Source organism: Pseudorasbora parva, chromosome 5 (assembly GCF_024679245.1).
Source record: "Pseudorasbora parva isolate DD20220531a chromosome 5, ASM2467924v1, whole genome shotgun sequence".
Lineage (NCBI taxonomy): Eukaryota > Metazoa > Chordata > Actinopteri > Cypriniformes > Gobionidae > Pseudorasbora > Pseudorasbora parva.
Genome location: NC_090176.1, coordinates 37469456 through 37493934, shown reverse-complemented (window position 1 = coordinate 37493934; position 24479 = coordinate 37469456). Strand labels below are relative to the sequence as shown.

General features: G+C 38.2%; 1 protein-coding gene across 4 annotated transcripts in view; it reads left to right on the top strand.

The window, feature by feature from the left end:
- The window catches only part of ncam2 (neural cell adhesion molecule 2), a 266655-nt gene extending 242438 nt beyond the window's left edge, over window positions 1–24217 (top strand). For 2 of the 4 annotated variants that reach the window (XM_067444203.1, XM_067444205.1), the window contains 3 exons: window positions 4798–4972; window positions 17829–18036; window positions 23831–24217. In XM_067444203.1, coding sequence (XP_067300304.1) covers window positions 4798–4972; window positions 17829–18036; window positions 23831–23945 — 498 coding nt within the window. In that variant the 3' untranslated portion in view covers window positions 23946–24217. Of the gene's footprint in view, window positions 1–4797; window positions 4973–9679; window positions 10590–17828; window positions 18037–23830 lie in introns of those variants that run through there. The other 2 variants (XM_067444204.1, XM_067444206.1) reach the window with 2 other exon arrangements.
- Window positions 24218–24479: the final 262 nt, after the last annotated feature.

Below are 24479 nucleotides of genomic sequence, written 5' to 3'. Positions count from 1 at the left end.
GCTAATCCTGGTGGGATTGAGCTATGAATAATAAGTTCACTAATACTTTGTTCAATTTAAAATAAATTAAATAATATAAGTTTAGGTAATTGAGTGATTCTGGATTTCTTATGCATATTTTTTTTTATTGCGCAATATAGGTCTTAAATTTTATTCATAATGGTCTTAAAAAGGTCTTAAAAAGTCTTAAATTTGACTTGGTAAAACCTGCAGATACCCTGGTAGACTATTAGGTTAGGGTTAAGATTAGTGAATAAGTTGACATGCACTTGCAAAGTTACTTATAGTCAGTAAAATGCCTTTTGGGGAGCATCAAAATAAAGTGTTTACAGATATTAAGAAGAAAGTCTACTAATACTATAATGACTGGTAGCTGACTTTAAGCAGTTATTTAAAGTTAAAATGTCTAAAATGGACTATCAAAGGTGTTACCAATTATTTTATTTTAAATTGAACAGCAAAATATGTGTAAGCTATGTTAAATATGCTTAAATATTAAAAGTATAAAAACTTCTCTGTGCACAAAAGAACACGTATTATGCTTGTTTTGCACAATTGTTGGCGCATACAGGCCAGTGTTTTTGCATTTAACATTTTGGTACTCCTTTAACCCGCTTTTTTTTCATCTGACATTCACAACTTTTTCTGCATTTTGCCCCCTAGTGGAAGTCAAATTGAACTTTTAACCTGGTCCGGAAGCAGCTTTTAACCTCATCTTATTCAACCGGGGTAAATTAATAAATATCTTCATGTATACACACACACAAAAAAAAAAGATTTTGTGGTTTAGAATCAGTAGAGTTTAGAGAGGTGCAGGGATAATGTATTTTGGTAAGCCAGGAAACAAGTTAGCATTTTAGCACTTTCGGTTTCATCGTCCCAAAGTCAATGGTGTTTTTTTTTTATGGCTTTTTGGTTAAATGCTTGAAATAAGGTCTGTGGTGAACATGATCTCAATATATTCGAATGTTTTATATGATAGAAAATACATCATTATTACTTTGATGTATTTTGTTTATAGTCTATGTTTAGCTTTTGACTTTTACCGGTTGTTTTCACTTATCATCATTCATAAAATTTCATTATTCAAGTTCATCTAGTTCAAATTTGTGAAAATTATCACAATGAACAAAAATCGTGTAAGAATCATAAGCTTTTGTTTGTCACAGACCTTATTTTCTACATGAATCTAAAGCCAATGGAAAAATCCTATAGGGTTTTATTCGAGGGAACCAGTGTGATGCTAACTTCTGTGTTGGCCTATACAAAAATAAGTTATCCCTACTTCTTCCAATCAGGAGTCAAACAACAGCCAAATATCCCACTAAAGGCAAATGCCATTTGCCAAAGCCTTGAATATTAGTCTTAATGCAGTCACATGAATATTGCAGTTATATTTCAATATTTGTTAGTAGCATAAAATTATACACTTCAACAAAATGAGTGGATCTCAGTTGGAGGAAGAGCTGTGACCATGATGATGCCAGCATTCTATAAAATCCTTGTGTAACACTGTACGTCATGGAGTTACAATGACACAATGTTTCACGTCCATACAGTTTGTCTATAGGTTGGGAAACATTTATTGAGTGTTGCCACATTAGCATGTATACCCATTCACCACAGCTGGTTTGCTCTCTCTCCCACAATCTCTGTTTGTTTTTTCCCCTCATGGGCCACAACATTTCCTCATTTGCTTCATCTCTGTCTGTCTCAGTCTGTTTGGTGATGCCTCGCTTCCTCCTCGACCTTAATAGGGTCCGCTGGCGTCTTTTCCTTCCCTTTTTATTTGCACTCTTGCCTTTTTTCTTTCCTTTTTTTATTTATCTCACTCTCCCTCTCTCTCATTTGCTCGGTCTCTGATCGCCTGTGCTTGTGGAGGTGAGAACAGGGGAAATGGAGATGTCACAGTATGCCTAAGGACTGTCAACATGTGAAAGGCACATTCAACAATTTAGCCTTTAAAGAGCTGAGGCATTTTGAAAATGTCAAAATATAAAAGCAATGAGTTTTTGAAGGCAGCATGTGTGGGCTTAGTTTCAAATTTTTAGCCGACAGACCAGCTGACACACACACACACACACACACATTATATTACACACACTCATGCTCAGATGCTCTGCAGGCAGGGACACAAAGAGAATAATGGATGCGTTGGAGTGTTTCTGCTGTAAGTGTGTGGAAAAGTTTGAGGATTAGAGGAAAGCATCTCTTTTTATCTGTTGCTTGGAGGATGAAGGATCAGATGGTCTCTTAATATATAATCTTATGTTTTTATTTCCATTGAAATTAAGTGCCATTTATTAAAAAAGTTGTTTATTTCACTCATCAATAATATGCATTATCAAATTGTATTTATATTTGCAACAAATTAATTGACAAATATGGCTAAATATGACATATGCAACAACTTAAATGGCAAATTGAATTATCTAATTAGTGTATCATTAAAATTATGTTGTTTAAGCTATTTGAATATATATATACTGATCAAGCATAACATTGTGAGCACCTTCCTTATATTGTGTTGGTCCCCCTTTTGCTGCCAAAACAGCCACGATCAGTTGAGGCATGGACTCCACTAAACCCCTGAAGGTGTGCTGTGGTATCCGGCAACAAGATGATAGCAGTAGATCCTTTAAGTCCTGTAAGTTGCGACATGGGGCCTCCATGGATCGGACTTATTTTTGAGCACATCCCACCGATGCTTGATTGGATTGAGATCTAGGGAATCTGGAGGCCAAGTCAACACCTCAAATTCATAGTTGTGCTTCTCAAACCATAATATTGAACCATTTTTGCTTTATGGCATGGCACATTATCCTGCTGAAAGAAGCCACAGCCACCAGGGAATACAGTTTCCATGAAGGGGTGTACATGGTCTGCAACAATGCTTATAGGTGGTACGTGTCAAAGTAAATCCATAGATGGCAGAACACAAGGATTCCCAGAAGAACATTCCCAAACGCATCACACTCTCTCTGTTGGTTTGCCTTCCCATATAGTGCATACTGGTTCCATGTGTTCCCCAGATAAGTGAAGCACACGCAGTCCACATGATATAAAAGAACATGTGATTCATCAGACCAGGCCACCTTCTTCCATTGCTCCATGGTCCAGTTCTGATGCTCACATGCCTACTCTTGGTGCTTTTGGAGGTGAATAAGGCTCAGCATGTGCACCCTTACTATGCAGATGGCTATGCAGATCCAACAAACTGTGATGTACTGTGTATTCAGACACTTTTCTACCAAAACCAGCATTAATTGCTTGAGCAATTTGAGATACAGTAGCGCTGTCTGTTTGATCAGACCACACCGGCCAGCCTTCGCTGTTCACGTGCATCAATTATCCTTGGCCACCCTTGACCCTGTCGCCAGTTCACTACTCTTCCTTCCTTGGACCACTTTTGATAAATACTGACCACTACAGATCGGGAACACCCCACAAGAGCAGTTCTGGAGATGCTCTGACCCAGTTGTCTAGCCATCACGATTTGGCCCTTGTCAAACTTGCTCAAATTCTTACACTTGCCCATTTTTCCTGCTTCTAACACATCACCTTTGAGGATAAAATGGTCACGTGCTGCCTAATGTTCACGTGCTGCCTGTGTGTGTGTGTGTGTGTGTGTGTGTGTGTGTGTGTGTGTGTGTGTGTGTGTGTGTGTGTGTGTGTGTGTGTGTGTGTGTGTGTGTGTGTGTGTGTGTGTGTGTGTGTGTGTGTGTGTGTGTGTGTGTGTGTGTGTGTGTGTGTTCGTGTGTGTGTGTGTTCGTGTGTGTGTGTGTGTGTTTGGGCAGCAGTGGTTCAGTGGTTCATGTAGATTGTCTACAAACTGGAAGGTTGGTGGTTTGATCCCCGGTTCCACCTGACCAAGTGTCGAGGTGTCCATGAGCAAGACACCTAACCCCAGCTGTTCCCGACGAGCTGGATGGCGCCTTACATGGCTGACATCGCCGTCGGTGTATGAATGAGAGAGTGAATGGGTGAATGCGAGGCAAGATGTAAAGCGCTTTGGATGGCCATAGGGTCTGTTAAAAGCGCTATATAAATGCAGTCCATTTACCATTTACCATTTAATGTATCTCACCCACTAACAGATGCCATGATGAAGAGATAATCAGTGTTATTCACTTCAACTGTCGTAATGTTATGCCTTGTGTGTGTGTGTGTGTGTGTGTGTGTGTGTGTGTGTGTGTGTGTGTGTGTGTGTGTGTGTGTGTGTGTGTGTGTGTGTGTGTGTGTGTGTGTGTGTGTGTGTGTGTGTATGTGTGTGTGTGTGTTTGTGTGGGGGGGGCATGATTGCGTGACATATGAGGACACAAATGTGTATAATGACATAGGTATGACATAGGTATTACAAGGAGAGGGTGAACATAAGGACATTGGCCATGTCCCCACTTTCAAAATGCTTATAAATCATACAGGAGTTTTTTTTAGAAAGTAAAAATGCAAAATGTTTCCTGTGATGGGTAGGTTTAGGGGCAGGGGCAGTGTAAGGGGATAGAAAATACGGTTTCTACAGTATAAAAAACATTAGGCCTATGGAATGTCCCCATATATCACAAAAACAAACGTGTGTAGATGTGTGTGTGTGTGTGTGTGCGTGTGCGTGTGCGTGTGCGTGTGCGTGTGCGTGCGTGCGTGCATGAAAACACGCATGTGTGTGTGTGTGTGTGTTTCAAAATACAGTGGTAGCTAAATGTTCAAACAAATCTTATGTTCCCTCAAGCCAATTTGATCAACATATGCTCATGTTTGCTTGTACACATTTTATGAAACACTTGTGGTTTTCTATAGGACAAGGAAGAGCAGTGGATGACAAAACTGGTTCCAGGTGTGAATGATTTTGTGCTGCTGCAACCGCTCCAGTGGAATACGCAATATGAGGTGGAAATCACCGCCCGCAACGTCAAAGGCCTGTCTGAACCCACCTTTGTGAAGTTCTCCATGCCTCAGAAGCCTGATATCACAGGTACACGTATTTCCACAATACACACAAAGTATTACTCTTTTTCATGCAACTAATTGAGTCACATTACCTGCAGCACTTCATCACCCACTCACAATATCTATAGCTGAAATGATATGTCTCCCATTATAATTATGTGCTCTGCTACAGTTCAGCACACTTGCCCAGCCGCCTATGCTTGATGGAGCTCATGTATCTCAGAATCACAATCAAACATGCAGGGTACCCTCTGTAAACTATTCTGTGTCCTAATCAGGAGAAAATTGTCAGAGGAAGCACTTTCTCCCTTAGGAAAACGAGATGAGAAAGATGATATCAAAAATAAAAGGAAATATGATGTCTAAAGGCCCGGTCACACCAAGAACAATCACTATAAAGATAACTACAGCGATAACTATATTAGCATCCATACCAACACAAAATATCATTCTGTTTATGCAATATGGATTCTGGTTAGCGCGTTTTTATTGTTCATCAAAAAAAAAAAAATTGTGAAAGTGATTCTTACAATAATGTCTTTATAGTTGTGGTGTGGACTCTGCTATTCTTTGAAATGTAGAATGATTTTACTTCTATATTTTATCATTATTGTTAATATTAATCATCCTTAGTGTAAACAGACCCTAGCTGTCTGTTAGTGCCTCCATATCACTGATTGGCTGACTGACCACGGTTTGCAGTTGTGGTCTTTTTTTTAAGTCATGCTTTTATAAGAAGGTTTTTAATATTTTCTGGGTCCCAGTAGATCTGTTATTACAATGAAATCAGAAACATTCAAGAATCAGTCAAAAGCTCTATGGTAGCCATGGTGTCTCTGAATGGTTTGCTGGATGCATATATAGTCAAACTGACAGCTGAGGTATGTGATCAACCAGCCAAAAACATAGACGTGGTTTGTGTTCCCATCATTATGATAATACTTTTATAATGCTTTTTAAATGGAAAGAAAAAAAGTATCTCTGTGTGTGGACCGTATCTCAGGAAGGAGATTTTTTTTTTGTCCCAAAAAAAGATGCTAGTTCATTCCTCTGGTTTAAAAAAAAACACTCAAATTAGAGCCATACTGGAAAATCATGTGTTTTTTAAATGTGATAGTAGAACTTTTCTCTGGCCAAAGATTTATATTGTGGTTAAGTGGTAGTGGTTATTTCTTTATTTATATATATATATATATATATATATATATATATATATATATATATATATATATATATATATATATATATATATATATATATATATATATATATATATATATATATATATATATATATATTAGGGGTGTAACGGTTCACAAAATTCACGGTTCGGTTCGATACGATACACTGGTGTCACGGTTCGGTTCGGTACGGTTCGGTATGTTTTAGATACAGCAAAAAGAAAAAATTGGCAGATAAATTACCTTTTTTATTATTTTTTTTATTAAAACTAACAATGTATGATTTCTTTTTTTTACATTGAACAATGATGGAGCTATACTTTACCCATCTTCTATGTAGTTACAGGAATAAGACATTAGCTCTTTACATTAGCGCGTGCGGTGCGTGTTGCGTTGCGTTGCGTTGCAGGAGCCCCACACCCTGTAGTGCTTTCACATATGCTGCGTTTGCAGTCCGCAACTGATCCGCTGTTGCACACCACAAACACAGCATTGATTCATTATTTTTTATTTAAAATCCAAAGGTTTTTACTGAACATGCCTCGTCAGAATTCCAATTCTCTTTGTTTACTCTTTAATAGAAGTCAGGTTACGTAGCCTACTACATTTAAAAAACATTTTATTAAATTCATTTATTCATATTTATATACTTTAGATTTAGCTCACACAAGTGGCAAAACATTTAAACATAGTTTATAGCCTTAAATCACAAACATTTTAAATTAGAAACTTACAATAGTCTATTCAAAAAGACTCTCGTTTTTCTTTCGTTTTTACACCCTTTTAAAAGAAGTCCTGCAGGTCAAAAAGAACTTTGCTTTTCACCTCCAAGAAATTACTACGAGTGCTATCCATTATGGCACATTTTTTTTACCTAATGCCAGGTAAGGTGTCGTTTTGTTGCTTTACTTGAGAAAAAAAAGCCATGTGTTGACTTTGAAACAAGAGTATATTTTAAATGATATGCATCTGTGATGAAATTACTAGATTTTCGCGTCAGTACATGTTTATTTTAATGCGAACAATGTTCTATCACTTTAATGCAGCAGCGCAGCGCAGCAAAAAATAGACTCGGTACGAAAACGATCCGTGCACTGCTGCAGACGCAACGCTCCTGGAACGGACACGGACAGCATCCGCGTGCAGTGTAGCTGTCATCCGCTAACATGGGTACTGAAAAAAATACGCACCGCACACGCACTGCAGACGGAGTATGTGTGAAACGGGCGTAAGGTCTCATATCCGCGGCTATAAATGACCACTCGCCGCGGTGATGTCTTTTGCCATTTGAATAAGTTGGAAATGTCTGTCTAAATGCTGCGGGGATAGTTTGTGGGATAGTTTGTGGCTGTTTCTCCTTTTTATCGTCTTGGTGTCGGCGTAAATGAGTTGATTGACATGACATAAATTATTCCCGCTGCTGTACCATCAGCAAATGCGACATACCCTTGTTTTTTAATCCATCGCTCTTGCCAACACCATCGCTTACAAAGAATCCAAAGTTCACCCAAACACCAGACCTGTTGGTTATTGGAGGATCTTCTATTTCTGGTTTGTTAAACGCAATAGCCATTTTGCCACGAGCATTCAGCGCGTAGCCTACTGAGTAAGCGAGCACCTGACTGAGCAGCCTAACATATGGTGTTTTTTTTTTTTTCTTTCACTTCGGCGGTGTCAGGGGCATTGGCTGTTATGTCGTTTTGGTTATTGGGCTACCTTGTTGAACGCATATTATTATATTTCACACACTTTTTTATTTTCCAAATCTAATTAATTAGTCCAAGAACCGTTCGGTACATAATGCGTACCGCGTACCGAACCGAAAGCCTCGTACCGAACGGTTCAATACGAATACGCGTATCGTTACACCCCTAATATATATATATATATCAATATGTCTGAAAACTGTAGCTATGTGTTTTCATACTATCAGCTGTCATATATGACATAAACATGGCTTTCAAGAGATACATATTAATATCCACCTAACAAAGGCACATACAGTTCACATCCTTTGCTGATACGCTTTGGCTGTGACACGAAGTACAAGACATTTTTCTTAGAAGGGCATTTGCAAATTTCCCAGATATATCTACAATATGTTTAGTCTATTTATTTATAAAGTCTACTGAATGCAATATGATCATGAAATAAACCAAAACACATTCCATTCCAAATTCTCTTTATACAGCAAGTTGTGGATTTGTTTTATTTTTAACTTCCTGTCACTGTTGATCCTGGGAATTTGTCATACAGTATGATAGATGTTCGCAATAGAGGATAAATACGGTACATAATGGTGTCGATGTAAGTGTTTTGCTTTGAGTGCGTGAGGTCTCAGGCTCATACCTGCTCTAATAACAATGTTTGTTTTAATGAACCAAGCAAAATTGCAGCTGTACATGAGTGGATTTATATTAGGGGACACAAATCACAAACACAAAAGTGTACCTGCAAGCTATTTCATTAAGTTGCAGGGACATGTACTCAGATAAATAGATGGATGGATGGATGGATGGATGGATGGATGGATGGATGGATGGATGGATGGATGGATGGATGGATGGATGGATGGATGGATGGATAGATAGATAGATAGATAGATAGATAGATAGATAGATAGATAGATAGATAGATAGATAGATAGATAGATAGATAGATAGATAGATAGATAGATAGATAGATAGATAGATAGATAGATATATAGATAGATAGATAGATAGATAGATAGATAGATAGATAGATAGATAGATAGATAGATAGATAGATAGATAGATAGATAGATAGATTGATTGATTGATTGATTGATTTTGTCTGGACTTGTCAATTATAAGGGAAGTATTCCTAAATGCAGTGTCAGTGCATACATAGCTGTACACCTGATTGTGAGTGTGTGTGCGTGTGTGTGTGCTTGCGTGTGTGTATGCGCGTGTGTGTGTTGACAGCACTGCTCCTCAGCAGCTTGGATTTACCTTGTTAATTCGATGTCATTTGTATATTCTCTCCCAACTCCTCATCCTTTCCTTTTTCTCTCCCTCTCCACCTGCACCACTCCGTCCCCACTGGCCCATGCTCTTATTTATAATTCTATTGTGCTTCGTCTCGTTGTTTCACTCTAAACAATCCTGTTCTCCAATTCCCACCTAATGAATTATGCATTGCATTCTGGGCCACATCGCAAATCGCTGGGCTTTTTGTTTTGCAATGAACTGCCACTAAACTTCCTTTTCTGTGTGCCTATAAACACTCTGCGATCCTTTCAATCAAACAAACCTTTCCCATGGACACTGCTTTGGACTACTTAATCTCTCCTCACTCATATGTCAACATTTTTGTCACATTCACCCCTGTTTTATTTCCTGGCCTGCACTTAAATAATGTAATTTCCACTCCTGTAATCATCCCGTTAACCCAACGCTCTTGTGTTGTGAATAAACTGCTTTTCATTCTCTCACGTGTGTAACCGTCCTGCTTCCTTTGCTGGCTCCACACACCTACTGTATGTCTTTCCCCCTTCCTTCCCGCTCCCTCTCCCCTCCATCTCATTGCAGATCAGTGTTGCGAGCCCCCTCCAGCCGGACGTGGACGTCCCCATGTGCAGCCCGTCCATACGGTGACCGTCTTCGGAGCTTCTTTGTCACTGTTGCTGTGCTTGTGTCTGTGTTGACATTACTCCATCTTTACCTTGCCTGGAATGAGCCCAAAAGACTGAGCCAGGGACTTTATTTAACCCGCACCAGTGGCTCGCTGACCCCTAGCCATGCCGGTTCATTGCTCCTCATCAGAATCTGCTGGTGTTCATTTATTGTCCGAGCCCTCCATTCCAAACTTCTTCTTTTTTTTTTAAACCCTAAAGGTCTTGCATATTATTGACACAAAGGAAAAGAGAGTGAATTTGTTCTTTACCCGTAACAGTAGCGATCTGACCCTTAGTTTTATGTTTAATGAGCTCCTTTTTGCTGGTGTTTACAAAAGACACAGTATAAGCCGCCAGCATTAGGGCTTTTCTATCTTCTGTGCATCCACAGGCTCTTTTGTTTTGGTTTATTATGACTATGGGAAATGTCAGCAGTTGCATCGCTTGAGAGAATGCATTTAATGATATTGCTGATACACGCACACAAAGATATAGAACGCAGCACTCATTAAATGGAGTCAAGTAGGATTTCAAATTGATATGACTTTTAAACACTGGTATCATAAATCAAGCTGGCCAACTTTCTGTTACCCGTAATGTGAGAAACAAGGTTTCTCCCTCACAGTCAAAATATAATGCACATTAATTTTCATTATCTGGGTACACCTCTGGCAGAGACGTTGTCATGCCACTTGGTTGTACATTCTCAGTGTTGATGAGAAAGAACATTAGTGACTGGAATCGTGTGCTGTCTGTGAATATGAATATTTGTGTAGAATGTTGCTGCCATGAAGGAGTTGTGAATACAGTGAATTAAGCTAACAGTCATTCTTCAGTGTCATTGTAGGAATAAAATCAGGTGAGCGTTCAAGAGTTTAGGTCGGTAGGATTTTTAAAATTTGATAGTCCCTTATGGTGCACACAGAAAAATAGGGTGTCAAAATTGTACCTTTAGCTTGTCGCTGGGGCAGTACCCTTAAAAGGACATCTTTGTACCTTTTTTACTCCTAAAAGGTGCATATTAGTACAAATGCGTACCTTAAGGTACTACTATGAACCTTTTTGTGGTAAAAATGGTACAACGTTGTTCTTTAAAGGGTGCTGCCCCAGCGACAAGCTGCTGTACCACTAAAAGTACAATTTTGACACCCTATTTTTCTGTGTGTGTAATCTTTATATGAAGACTTTTAATGCAAAAGCCTCTAAACGCCACCTCGGTCAAAGATGAGATAACGATAATGAGTGAATTCTCTCTGCACATAGTGTATGTTCATCAAATATTGTCACTTCAAACCCACTAAATCCATTCAGAAGGACCAGAAGTACCTACTTCGTAGAACATAGGAGCCTGACAAAAATGCTAATTTAAAAAAAAAACGTCAGACGGACTTAGAGGCTTTTGCATATATATATATATATATATATATATATATATATATATATATATATATATATATATATATATATATATATATATATATATATATATATATATATATGAAAGTTTCTTTTTTTATCATTACATTATGGAAAATAATGAACTTTATCACAATATGCTATTTTTTTGAAAAAATTATAAAAAAAAAATTATTTATTTTTTCAAAAAAATAGCATATTGTGATAAAGTTCATTAATTTCCATAATGTAATGATAAAAAATAAACTTTCATATATTTTAGATTCATTTCACACCCACTGAAATATTTAACTCTTTTTCTTTTGCAGGTGTTTAGAGTTAATTAGTTGATTCAGATGATTAGGTTAATAGCTCGTTTAGAGACCCTTTTCATGATATGCTAATTTTTTGAGATTCAGAATTTGGGGTTTTCATGAGCTATATGGCAAAATCATCAGTATTAAAACACTAAAAGACCTGAAATATTTCAGTTGGTGTGCAATGAATCTAAAATATATGAAATTTTAATTTTTATCATTACATTATGGAAAATAATGAACTTTATCACAATATGCTAATTTTTTTAGAAGGACCTGTATATATACATACATACACACATATATATTTATGTATAGAGAGAGAGAGAGAGAGAGAGAGAGAGAGAGAGAGAGAGAGAGAGAGAGAGAGAGAGAGAGAGAGAGAGAGAGAGAGAGATAGTCAAAAAAATATATATTCAGACACCAGATCATTTTTTAAGTGAGGATAGCAAAATTTAGTAAACTGTGACATATTATATCCAAAAATGATTCATACAGTCGACTAGCAGTAAAATTTGTTGAAAAAAATTGGGACCAAAATTATTCAAACACTTTGACTTGACCATGTTTTGCTTAAGTGTGTTTTGCTAATTCGACCGTTTACATTACAGACTGAACAAAATGAAGCATTGCTTGCTAATCGTATTATCTAATTGTGTACTTAGCAGCTGATTGGTTGATTGTTATACATTGCATTTCTTTCTATCAAAGTTATCTGACATTATCAAGAATTTGATCTGACACTTGTCACAGTTTACCCTTTTCTAAACTATAGCGAATAAACTGTGGTAATGTGAGAAAATGCTGAAGGTGTCTGAATACGTTTAGGTGTGACTGTATGTGTATATAAAATCTTTTTTCTAATTTAATATATTTTAAAATATAATGTATTCCTGTAATGGCAAAAATGAATTTTCAGCAGTCATTACTTCAATCATTCTAATGTGCTGATTTTCTGCTCGAGCATATTTCTTATCATCAAGGTAAAAAACTGTTGCGCTGCTTAATACTTTTGTAGTAACCATACGTGTTACTTTTTTTAGGATTCTTTAAATATAAATTTCAATAGAACAGCATTTATTTAAAATAGTAGCCTTTGGTCAGTTTATTGACTTGCTGAATAAAAGTATTTTTGTTTAATTTAAAACAAATCTTTCTGACCTTAAACTTTTGAACAGTAGTGTGTGTTTTAAAATAGTAAGAATGGATATACTTCACTTTCTTGACTGTATGGATACTGTATTGCAATCCTGATTTGATGAAACGGTGTGTTGTTGTCAGAAGCTTATTTATTTTCTGTTATCTGAAGAGTGCATTTTGAGATCCATGAAATGTGAAGTCCATATCGGTATTCTGTGCTATTCTGATGCAACATGTTTGAAGAATCTATATGAATTCATGTCAAACGCAATGTAGAAGTATTTGTCAGAATTTCTCAAATAAACTCTGAATTTTAAATAAATTCTGATGTAATAACTACAGCCTCTGAGCTCAGATTCCTAACAGGAAATCATGACTATAATTCACCCAAAATAAAGATTCTGTCATTAATTACTGACCCTCATGTCAATTCATAAGGCTTTCGTTCATCTTCTGAACACAACACTTTTTGATGAAATCTGAGAGCTTTCTGTCCCTCCGTTGACATCTACGCAACTACCACTGTGACGCTTCAAAAAGTTCATAAAGAGACCGTAAAACGAATCCATATAAATTGAGCGGTTTAGTCCAAATTTTCTGAAGAGACACGATTGCTTTATATAATGAACTGGTTGAATTTAGCTTTTATTCAAATATAGCATTAATCAACTCACACATCAGCTGTGGCAAACGGAAGCCCAATGTCTGGTTGATATGCGAGATCCAGTGAGGTTCATTCTAATGCGTTACGCGGCACGTTTGAACCAATGAGGTTTGTTCTTGTGTGAAGCAGGTTTTATGTTATGACCAATGATCAATGTTTAAATGTAAATAAAAGACTAAAGCGATTAAAGCGATCAGGTCTCTTCTGAAAATTTGGACTGAACCGTTCAATTCATGTGGATTTACAGTTTAACATGAACTTTTGGAAGCCTCACAGTGCTAGTAGCATAGCTGTCAATGGAGGATTATCTCAATCCTTATACTGCACAGCGAATAGCTCAAATGTAACATTGGCCAGTAAAACAATCACGGAAAGTAAAAAAAAAATATTAAATAAACCTTTTTTTGGTTTATTATTTTTAACTGAAATAATGAAAACGGATATCTAAGGTGATCTTAGGTTTATAGATCTGTCTCTGATCATCTCTTGTCAACAAATCATTTTATTATTTAGGTTTTGTGTTTTTTTGTGTTTTGTTTTTTCTAAGTAACAAACATGCATTGTATTGTGTGTTTACAGCACATAATCACAATTATAGGATCTCATAATGTGTGGCAGTTTAAATTTTTATTATAAAAAAAAAAAAGTTGAGAGGTTTTCATACCCTGACGGCATACCTGACCTAATTAAGACAATCTCAAATCAATGGAATTTCAGTCAATGGAGACCATTAATCTTGATCATCCCTATGTGCTGCCCTCTCCATTCTCTCATTACACGGCAATAGAACATTGCATTTCATTTATGGGTATGTCAGAAACCTCAATATTGTTCTCGTTAAAAGAAAGGGTCTGAAACCCAGTCCATTAAGGCCTTTATTTTCTAATGTGGCTTGACTTCTTATAAGATTAGAATGGCCCTTTGTTGACTGTTCCAGCTGGAAAAGATTCTGGCAAATGAAAATGGACCTGTTGTTTTACTGCTGTCCATTACAGCTGATCACACCACCCATAAATAAGGTTTTTTTGCTTCTGCAAGCCAAAGTACAGCCATTTATTCTAAAGCCAGGTGTATGAAATCATAAATCAGAAGGTATCAGATATTTCCTTAAACAACTCAACAAACAATGTGTATTTAGTACAAGGAGAGAGAATACATTGTGGTGGGGGTCTATACCCTCACAAATTAAGTGTTTTAAAAATGTAACAAAAGATATATGGGATTCAATGTTATTTAGACCATTCACTTGCATTATATGGACAAAAACATTTGAAATGTTCTTCTGAGAATTGTAATATGGACTTTCAAATTTGTTGTGTTGAAAAAAAGAATGTTTATTGAAACAAATAGAACAACAAAATTCAGCAAAAATTATTTCAGATCCTCCATTTAAGTGTAAAATTCGTATTGACCGTTCCTGCCCAACCAATGAAATGGTTACGATAATGTTAATTTTCCCAGATACGCTACAAGTGTCATAGCAAATTCTATTAAAAGTATGGAAAAGCAACGTTTAATTGCTGTCACTTGACACCCATTTAATTTGTTCTGACCCATCAGTCCAACCTCATGCTGCGCAAAGACATCTTTGGCACTGATAATGGCTATCCTGACGGCAATCGGTCTATTAATCATTTAACGGCTAGAGGGTCCCTTCTGCTCGTCAAGCATAGCGTCTTAATGAGCATCAGAGTCTTTAAACCGTCATTATGGAGTCATGCTTGGCTTGTGTCCTCTGTGTAGGTAGTGCAGAGGTTGCTGGGCCAGCATAGGGTGAGGGGAGGAGGAGGAGTCTTAAAACTCAAGACCTTTTCTATAATAGCCAAAGCTTTAAATTACCCCAGGACTTTAGAAGGAAGCCATTCAGCCTGGAGATAAGAAAACTGTCGGATTTTATGGAGTGCTCTTTGGGGTTTTATGGGTTGATTAGTAAAAAGGACCAAACTGTCACTGGTCAGCTCAATGTATCCACTTAATACAAGCCAGAAAGCTATAAAAGTGGCATTTCATGTGAGCTAGAAGGGGCACTTTGGCCATTTAGAAGCTTGGTAACAAAAATATGGATGTTCTTTCATGGCACGTCAAACACATTTGGCAAACGTTAGCTTGGCTATTTATGAGTTTGGAAAAACATTTGGTTAGTCAGGATTGAAGAGCACAATTTCACTGAATTTTACCATAATATTTGGAACAGATTTCTCTGGATTGACTCTTCTCCCTGACTCCATGTGACATTTAACATTAAATGCATTCACAAACCTATTTACTTTTGTAAATCATTGCAGAGTCAAATTGAATATTCAGTCAAAAAAACAGGAAAGGGCTTGATTTTTTTTTTTTTTTTTTCATCAGGAACTAATTGGATTGTGTGTGTGTGTCTGGAAAAGTTGGGATTGATGAAATCATTTGAAATGAACAACATTTTTTTGTTGCCAAAAAGTATTTATACTATTAGTGCAATGACTGTCATAGCACATCAGATGCATTTGGCAAACATTTACTGAACTTTGCATGATGTAAGGTTGTCCATGGTATTTTGCTATAATCTGAAGTCCCCTCATAACAGATTTACTCTGATTTGACTGACATCTATTTTTAGACCCCGTTCTGTCTGCAGCTTTCAGCATTTATTGGTGTCGTAAGTGCAGAGGTAAGTGTTTGAATGATTAAGCAGTGCCGCTCAAAGGCTGAGGTATATACAGTACTTCAACCTTGAAGAGAGTGCATTAGCAGGGTCTCGAATGCCTCTATATCCTGTACTTCATGCTGGAAGTTTTCCATATAAAAGTGTTCCCAAACTAGAAAACCGTGGATCTGTTTAAGCCCTACTTACTCATGTATCAGCGTGACATGGCCATTAAGCCCCACACATGATTACAAGCTTCATTACCCTGTCAATCATCTGCTGAGCCCACCCACAGACCTCCTTCAGAGTGAGGGTGCCGTCCAGACACAATCAATCGAGCTTGAGTTATTGCTTCCCATTGCTGAGTCTCAATCACCGTTCTTACTTAATTAATTGAGTGCGTAGAACTCAGATGCGGATGGATCACGCCCATTTGTGGAACTTCAGGATAAGTGATATTAACGAGATGCTAAATTGAGCTTCTAATGACGTTATAAATCAACAACAAATCAGCTATAGGAGCGTGGACACATTTCTCAAGAAGAGCACGGCACAAGATGTTGAAAAACAGATGCGTTGGCCGATAAGTCACAGTGGAGTTGGTCATGCGCTCAATGTATCAAAAGTAAAACTACCAGGGTCAATAAATCTGAGGTCTTTAAATGCAACTCGTTCATAGATATAGTTGCATGGTGACATTTGTAAATGATCAGTAGATCATGATGGTCAAATGATCTTTATAATCTGAAGTTTTGAGGTCATGATCGTCGATTTGAAAAAGGACGGTTATAAACATTTCCAGGAGTTCCCTCCATAATGTTTTAGTTTTTTTTATAACACTTTACTAAGGTTTCATTTGTTAACATTATACTTTAGCTAACATAAACAATGAGCAATATATTTTGTATTATTGAAGTATTTATTGAAATACCTTTGACTTAGATTAATAAATGCTGTAAAGGTATTGTTCATTGTGTGTTTATGTTAACTTATGTTAACAAATGAAACATAGCATTGTTTTTATGTTAAATTTAAATGTCTCCCCAAATGGTAGAACCAAATCTACACTCTTGGTTGAGATGTGAATAAATGAATAAAAAAATCAGACAACTACTGAATTGTTCAATGGTCTTTTCTGTTTAGTATGCCCGCTGTCCTTCTCTCATCTATCATGTGTCGCCTTTCTCACTCTGATGCCCTGTCACTGTGTCCAGATCACACAACAGACTTCTGGGATGCTTTTGCTAATGGCGATGCTACTTTCAATAGCATGTGTGATTGATGTGTTTAGGGCAACAGTACTGCCCAGAATGTTCCTTTAAAATAGATGTTTCCCCCCGAATAGCTTCTCAGACAACCTCATTTCCTCATGCAAAGTCTTGTCAATGTCACAAAGTTGCATCACTTTGAAGTTCTTAAAGCAAACTTAAACTACATGATAATGATATATTTATTGTGTTGTTGCGTTTATTTTATTGTGTTTAATGAATGATTTAATTTATATTTTTCCTGTTGAGAAAACTGAATATGCTGGTTAGCTGAAGCATGGCAGCAGGTTTATAAGCTGGTTCATGAGTTGGTTTAAGCTGGTCCTAAGAAATTGCTCCAGCTCAGGACCAGCGTATTACCATCTCAGGACATGCTTAAATCAGCTCCTGGCCAACTAAGGACCAGCCTAAAACAGCTCATACCAGCCACCATGCTTCAAAACATACCTAACACGCATATGCTGTCTTCTCAATGGGGTTAAAAACCATTATGCCTGTTCATGCCCCTTCGGTTAAATGTAAAGCAAACAATAATGCTAATAACCCCATTTCAGCACATTCTAAGTGCAGCATTCCTTTTTATTTGTCATGAATAAAGGGTCCCATAAAGGAGTGTATGTGTCGTTGATGCTTATGTATACATCCTGTCTCAGCAGATTCGCTGTTCAGCGGCCTAGGCCTGGGCACAGTGGTTGGGCTGGGGTTAGCTGGCCTGCTGCTGCTGCTCGTGCTAGTGGACATCAGCTGCTTCTTCCTGCGCCAGTGCGGCCTGCTCATGTGCATCACCCGCAAGCTCTGCAGTAAAAAGACAGCCACAAGCGGCAAGAGCAAAGAGCTAGAGGAGGGGAAAGCTGCCTACCTGTGAGTATCTCTTTTTCATCAGTTAATTGCATTTATTAATTTAGCAAATGTTTTTATCCCAAGAAAATAGAAAATTTTAAGCAGAATCCCTTTTTTAAAGGGGGGGGGGGGTGAAATGCTGTTTCATGCATACTGAGCTTTTTACACTGTTAAAGACTTGGATTCCCATCCTAAACATAGACAAAGTTATGACTCACCCCAATGTCATTCCACACCCGTAAGACCCCTGTTCATCCTCGGAACACAGTAGATATTATAGATTTAGTTCGAGGCCTTTCTGTCCTTTGAATGTAAGTGTATGCCCACTTGCTGTCCACGTCCAGAAGGTAATGAAAACATCATCAAAGTAGTCCATATGTGGCATCAGTTGGTTAGTTGGACTCTTTTGAAGCGTCGACAATACATTTTGGTCCAAAAATAACAAAAATTATTCAGCATTGTCTTCTCTTACGTGTTCCTCAAATAAAGAATCAAGAGGTCATAATTCAAGATTTGAATCACGTATCAAACTGGCAAACTGCTGAAATCACGTGACATTGGCGATATGAATCACGGATCAATCTGCTGATTCGCGACCGTTTGATTCTTTATTTGAGGTTTGAAAACAAATGCGAAAGAGAAGAAAATGCTGAATAAAGTCATATTTTTTGTTATTTTTGGACCAAAATCTATTGTCGACGCTTAAAAGAGTCTAACTAACCAATTGATGCCACATATGGACTACTTTGATGATGTTTTCATTACCTTCTGGACGTGGACAGCAAGTGGGCATACACTTACATTCATAGGACAAAAAGCTCTCCGACTAAATCTGAAATATCTTAAACTGTGTTCCAAGGATGAACAGAGGTCTTACGGGTGTGGAACGACATTGAGTCATTAATGAAGGAAATTTCATTTTTGGGTGAACTAACCCTTTAACCCTCCTTGTTAGAGCGCCCGACTCTCATGCAGGCAGACCCGGGTTCAAGTCTCACTTGGAGATTGCGATAAGATTCCAGGCATAACTACAAAGTATCTACAAGTCAACTTATTCTTACCCTACCTGTACACTTATATTCTACTTAGTAGACATGTAGGTGCAGTGTTACTCATAGTCAACAGAATGTGCAACATGGACCATCAAAATAAAATGTAACCTAAACTATTTGTTTTAATTTGACAGTAAACCATGCTGCAATACAAAGTCCTCAAGTTAGGCAGAAAAATAAAGGTGTGATAGAGCTGCAATAACAGCAGCAGTAAAAATAAATCATTTATGGAGCATGTACGTCAAAGGAGTACTTTGAGTACAGGCTTATCAGTAACTGTAACTGATAACTGTAAATCACTCATTTGACTTATGCAGTCTGTGGTTTATTGTTGTTTTGAATTGTATGTTTTGCCTTTACAGTTCCTGACATCCTGTGTAGACTTTGTCACCTGGTTTGCAGGGTGACTGATCTGCATTGCCACTGTATCATGATATACAACACACAAACCACAGGAAGCAGGAGAATATAATACTAGCATGCTTTAATCCAACAATCCAAAAAATCAAATGGGCATAAGAGTACAAGAGAACAGGAAAACAACCACGTTACATATAGGCCCTGTTTACACCTGTCAGATGCGTTTTGGTTGGTTGGATCAAAAGTAAACAAGGTAGACACATTCCTGTTTAAACCTGGTGTTTTAATCTGTCTCTTTTGTCCACTTTTACCACTTCTGTCTGATTTCTTAGAGGGGGTAATCTATTGTTGGATAAATGTATGTGTTTTTCTTTCAATCTATTGGACAAAATAAGCTTGTGCAATTGTACATATGAACGTGCCTGGAGACAACGGGAAAGCAGCAGCTTTCATTTCTGCTCTGATAGATGCAAGACCATGTGGTGAGAGAACATGGTGCTTGGTACGTTTTTCCTCTTCAAACCAAACTTGGGTCTCCAGCCGACAAAGTTTAAATCCCATCTGGCAAGAGCAATTCCCAAAATGTTTACCCAGTAAGTCAGTAGGCGGAGAATATGCGGTCTTTTGCAGCTGTTTGAACACATTTAACCACATGAGTGTTTACGAAAGCCATTCAGTCAAATGTGTTTTTACTACATCCGAAAGTAGTCGAAAGTGGAAACATTTTAGACCATTTTAGACATGTTTACACCTGTATTTAGCCTCATCCACTTATGATCCAACTGACCAAAACTCGTCTTAATACCAGGTGTAGACAGAGCCATACATGGCACTAGACAAAAGAACTGGACCAAACAGGGAGTATTAATACACAGGAATCATAACATGTGAATAGAATTCATCAAATCAAAGGAGATGAAGCCAAACAGAGCCGAAGATGTGGGCAGAACAAGGAACAATGTTGAAACAACGCTAGGCCAAGGAAGCCCGGTGGTGTCATCAGGATGATGGTTTCATGTGATACCGATAGGTCAATAGGCCGTGGTGGAGTGATGGGTTCAGAGTCAGAGCCAGGGGATCCTCTGGACTAAGTGGAGCTGGTTGCCTGAAGGACCTTGTGTATGAGATGAAGAGGGGCTGAGGAACTGGCTGTCAGAGGAGGTGGGAGGGAACGTAAATGACATGAGGATGGCCAGAACCATCAGGGAAACAGGAGAGTCAGGGCTAGGTGGAACCATTGGAGTAGGGAGATTATTGTAGGGAGCTGTATTATTTCCTCAAACACCTCCAAATGATTAAAAATTTTCCAGAGGCTATAGTAATCGCATCCACTAAGGTGGAGTTGTGGCCGGGGCTTTTCTCCCAGCCTTTGAACTTCACAAGCACTCCCTCGGCAGCAGTCCGTGTTGAGGGGCTTCGGACCTGGCCAGACTCGCCGAGCTCAGGCTCCGAGGCGATGACACTCTCTGTCCCAGGGCAACTTAGAAGACTGAACATAAACCTGACACAGTGTGGGTCAAAGAGATTAAGGGCAGTGATTGTCTTCAGCTTTGATACCAAGCAGCATGGCTTTGTAAGACCCTTTTGATATTAATCTGTTATGCACCATACCCTCCCAAAGGCCCCAGCCTACACTTTAGTAACATTATTAGAATGATGATGATCCCAGTGAACAGAGGCTGGTTCCTTTGCAATGTAATCCCATGTGATGAAGAGCCACACAGTTGCCTTAGAAACCAATCCATCACAGGGCCTAATGCTCACTTTATTGCCCAAGAGGGTTACACAAATAACCCCCAGAAAATTTACATTTTAAACATATATGTTGAAATTAATTTTAGCAAAATGTGATGTAAAATATTCTCAAGTGAAACCAGATAGAAATGGGGCTTGATTTCATCCACTGGGATTTTTTTTTACCCGTATTTGATAGGTAGTCTTAAAGGGAATATTGCAGGTTAGAGTCCCCAGTAAGTCAATGTATAGAACATACTTTGAATTTATCAGTGTTGAAACTGATTTACATAACAACGGCAAAGAAGCATTGTGTGTGGATGTTTATTCATTTAATCATGCTTTACATGAGTGTTACAATGTTGAACTACCTCATATCATCGGAATGATAATCCTCCGGTCTAAAGTGAACACTACACACCACCGCGTTTTTCTAAGCAGATGCAAAAGTGAAGTCCTGTCTCTTTAACAGCACAAAACGCCACCCAGGAAAGTTTCCTAACTTTTTCTTTTTGTTAGGAAACCTGTGGACTCGATGTCCTGACAGGCTGGACACAATAATTTACCATGGCGGGGATAAATTGAAATATAAAAACTACTGAAAGCACGCTGACTCCCACTGAATAGCAATTCTGCACTGAGCCAACGCAGAGCCCGGCAGATGACTCCCTCTCCTGACATAATATGACTCACTGTTGAAAAAAAACACACTTTTGTTTTTTTACAAAAGAGAAAATGTGTTACATTTTAATTAAAGATTGCAAAGACAGACATTATTTTTCTTTGAAAATTTTTTATGATGCTAATTTATTCCTAGTTAATTTAGTTTATTTCACCCTAGAAATGACAAGTATTTCAACATTTACTAATTTACTCATAACCAGTGTTTTTCCAACCTTCTACTCATGAAAAAGTGCAGTGGAACGGCAGTCAAACCTGTGACCTTGTACTAGATCGATGTACTCCCAGTTAGGAGTTCTGATGTGACATAGCCCCTGAAACAACAATGGCAGCCCCTAAGGATGCAGTGTTTATGAAAGTCATACATTAAAAACCAAATTGTTTATTAAAATATGGTATTGCTCTTATGTATTTATCTGTTATGTTATGCATTATCAGCAGCTTTTCTAGCATTAGCTAGTTTTCAGTCCATTGAGTGCAAGAATAAATTAATGCCAAATGCATTTCCAAATATACAAATAACAAAGCTATAACAGCTTCCCTTACCTTATGCGCCATTTTTTCTCCTCCGTTTTCCTCAAATAAGCAAGGAGTAAGCTAGCCTAGAAATCTAGACGCACTCTAGCGGCAGCAAATTTAATTTGCCCGCACATGTCGTCTAGGAACTCTCAATACAATTCTGAGCTGTGTTCCTCAAAATCTGGACGGCCCAATCAAATTGTGTATAGAGTCAGTGGGCGGGGCCATAATGACGACGGCCGAGTTGCGTTTGCGTGCTTCTAGTAAACACAGAAACTGGCGAACAGCGGCGGTCTTTCGAATCAACTTTGACCACGACTCTGGAAGACTTGGAGTTAAGCTTTTCTCTGAGAAAAGAACAAACAGCGGCACTGAAGTCATTCTTAAAAAGTGAAGATGTGTTCAGAGTTTAGCCGACCGGATACGGCGAATGTTTAATCAGTCAGCGAGCTCTGCGTCACCTTCGTTGCTCTGGTTGGTGTAGCGCTATCCTATCGCGTGCAGAGGGAGTTTGAAAGACAACCGTTTATCCCGCCCCTCGGATTGAGCCCTGTCTATGGTGAGTTTCCAGACCAAACATCTTGATGTGGGTCTGGCTTGTCAGGCTAGGAGTAAGCACCTTTGGTGATAGAAATGATTGTAAATAATAAGCGTACAGTCCGCCATGCTTTGTTTACATCTAGCTACCACAATTCCTTGCTCTCAGGCAATTTGGCGTGACGCTAGAGAGAACGTGAACGCTACAATGTCGTGAGTTGTGGTTTGAAGTCGTAACGTACGGGCTCAAAAGCCTGCCTGGAATGCAGCATAACCTTCATGACATTCCAAACTATGAATTTAGGCTTTTTTTATTTTCTTTTTTTCTGTTATTATCTGTGGATCACAAAGAAAGATAACTAGAAAAAAAGATAGAGGGGTTCCAGTGTTGTTTTGGACTCCACTGACTTTAAATGTATGGATAAAAAGATTTAAAACTTTATCAAGGTTTTGATGAACATGAAAGTGAATAAATGATGACAGAATTTTTGTGATGACACAAGACTTTTGACAGAAGAAGTTTTTAAACTGACAATTCCGTTGAAAATTTTGGGGTCAGTAATATTTTTTATTCTTTGAAAGAAAGTAATAAATTATTAAGCAAATATGCATTAAATTCAAACATACTGTATAGTAAATGCTGTTCCTCAAAAGTCCTGTTTCCACAATATTGCTCATGTCATGAATAATACATGGCTCAAACCTTACCCAAAGTCCCCTTTTCAAGCTTCTCATCTGTAAATAAGGTTCATAAAACAAACCAAAAAAACTGAACTGCGGCACCATATGAACTCTGGTCTGCAAAAGAGCCTTAAGTCTCAATTTCCGCCTCAGGGGAACTGCAATGTCTTATTGTTAATTGAAAATGTGTTTTTGACCACTCTGTCAAACTGACCACTGCGCACCTGTGCACCTTTCTTCTCTTTTGACAGGAAATTGCCGCTGAAAGAGGAAAACGGCAAGGAGACTCTGAAACCAGACACGATCGAAATCAAAGTTCACGGTGACAACAGCCGACACATGACACAGGAGGACAGTAAAGCGTAATAGAGGCCCTGCTGTCCTCTAAAAAACATGCAAAGTGAGCCACCCAGAGACCAATAGCAAGCAAACTAATGAGAATACAAGCAAGAACACGCCAACCAATTGTAAGATCGTTTGTTAGAGACTCCTTGTCGGGGTATCAGAAGAGGCCACGTGATAACTGCTTTGTGAAACATTTTTCAGAGGTTGCCGCTCAACAGACAGGCTCCTGTTTATTTGTGCTTGTTCTCGCTTGTTTTGGGTTTTGTTTTTCAAGGCTTTGCTGTTGCTTTGAGTCTGATTCTTTGTTACTTGAAGAGGTTGGGTCTATGCCGTAAGCTTCACATTTTCTCTTGCTCTCTCATTCCCTCTTTGTTTGGAATCTGGCCGAATTGCACTTTTCCAGTGTAGCTACGCAAAAAAACATTGCTTCTTAATGCGTCACTCGAAATTAAGCGCGTGGAAATCCACCACCTCTTTTTGCGGTCCGTGTTGTAGTTTTGGGTAACTGTTTGGGTAATGTTATTTACTTTCTAGCCTTTCTAGCCCACTATATGT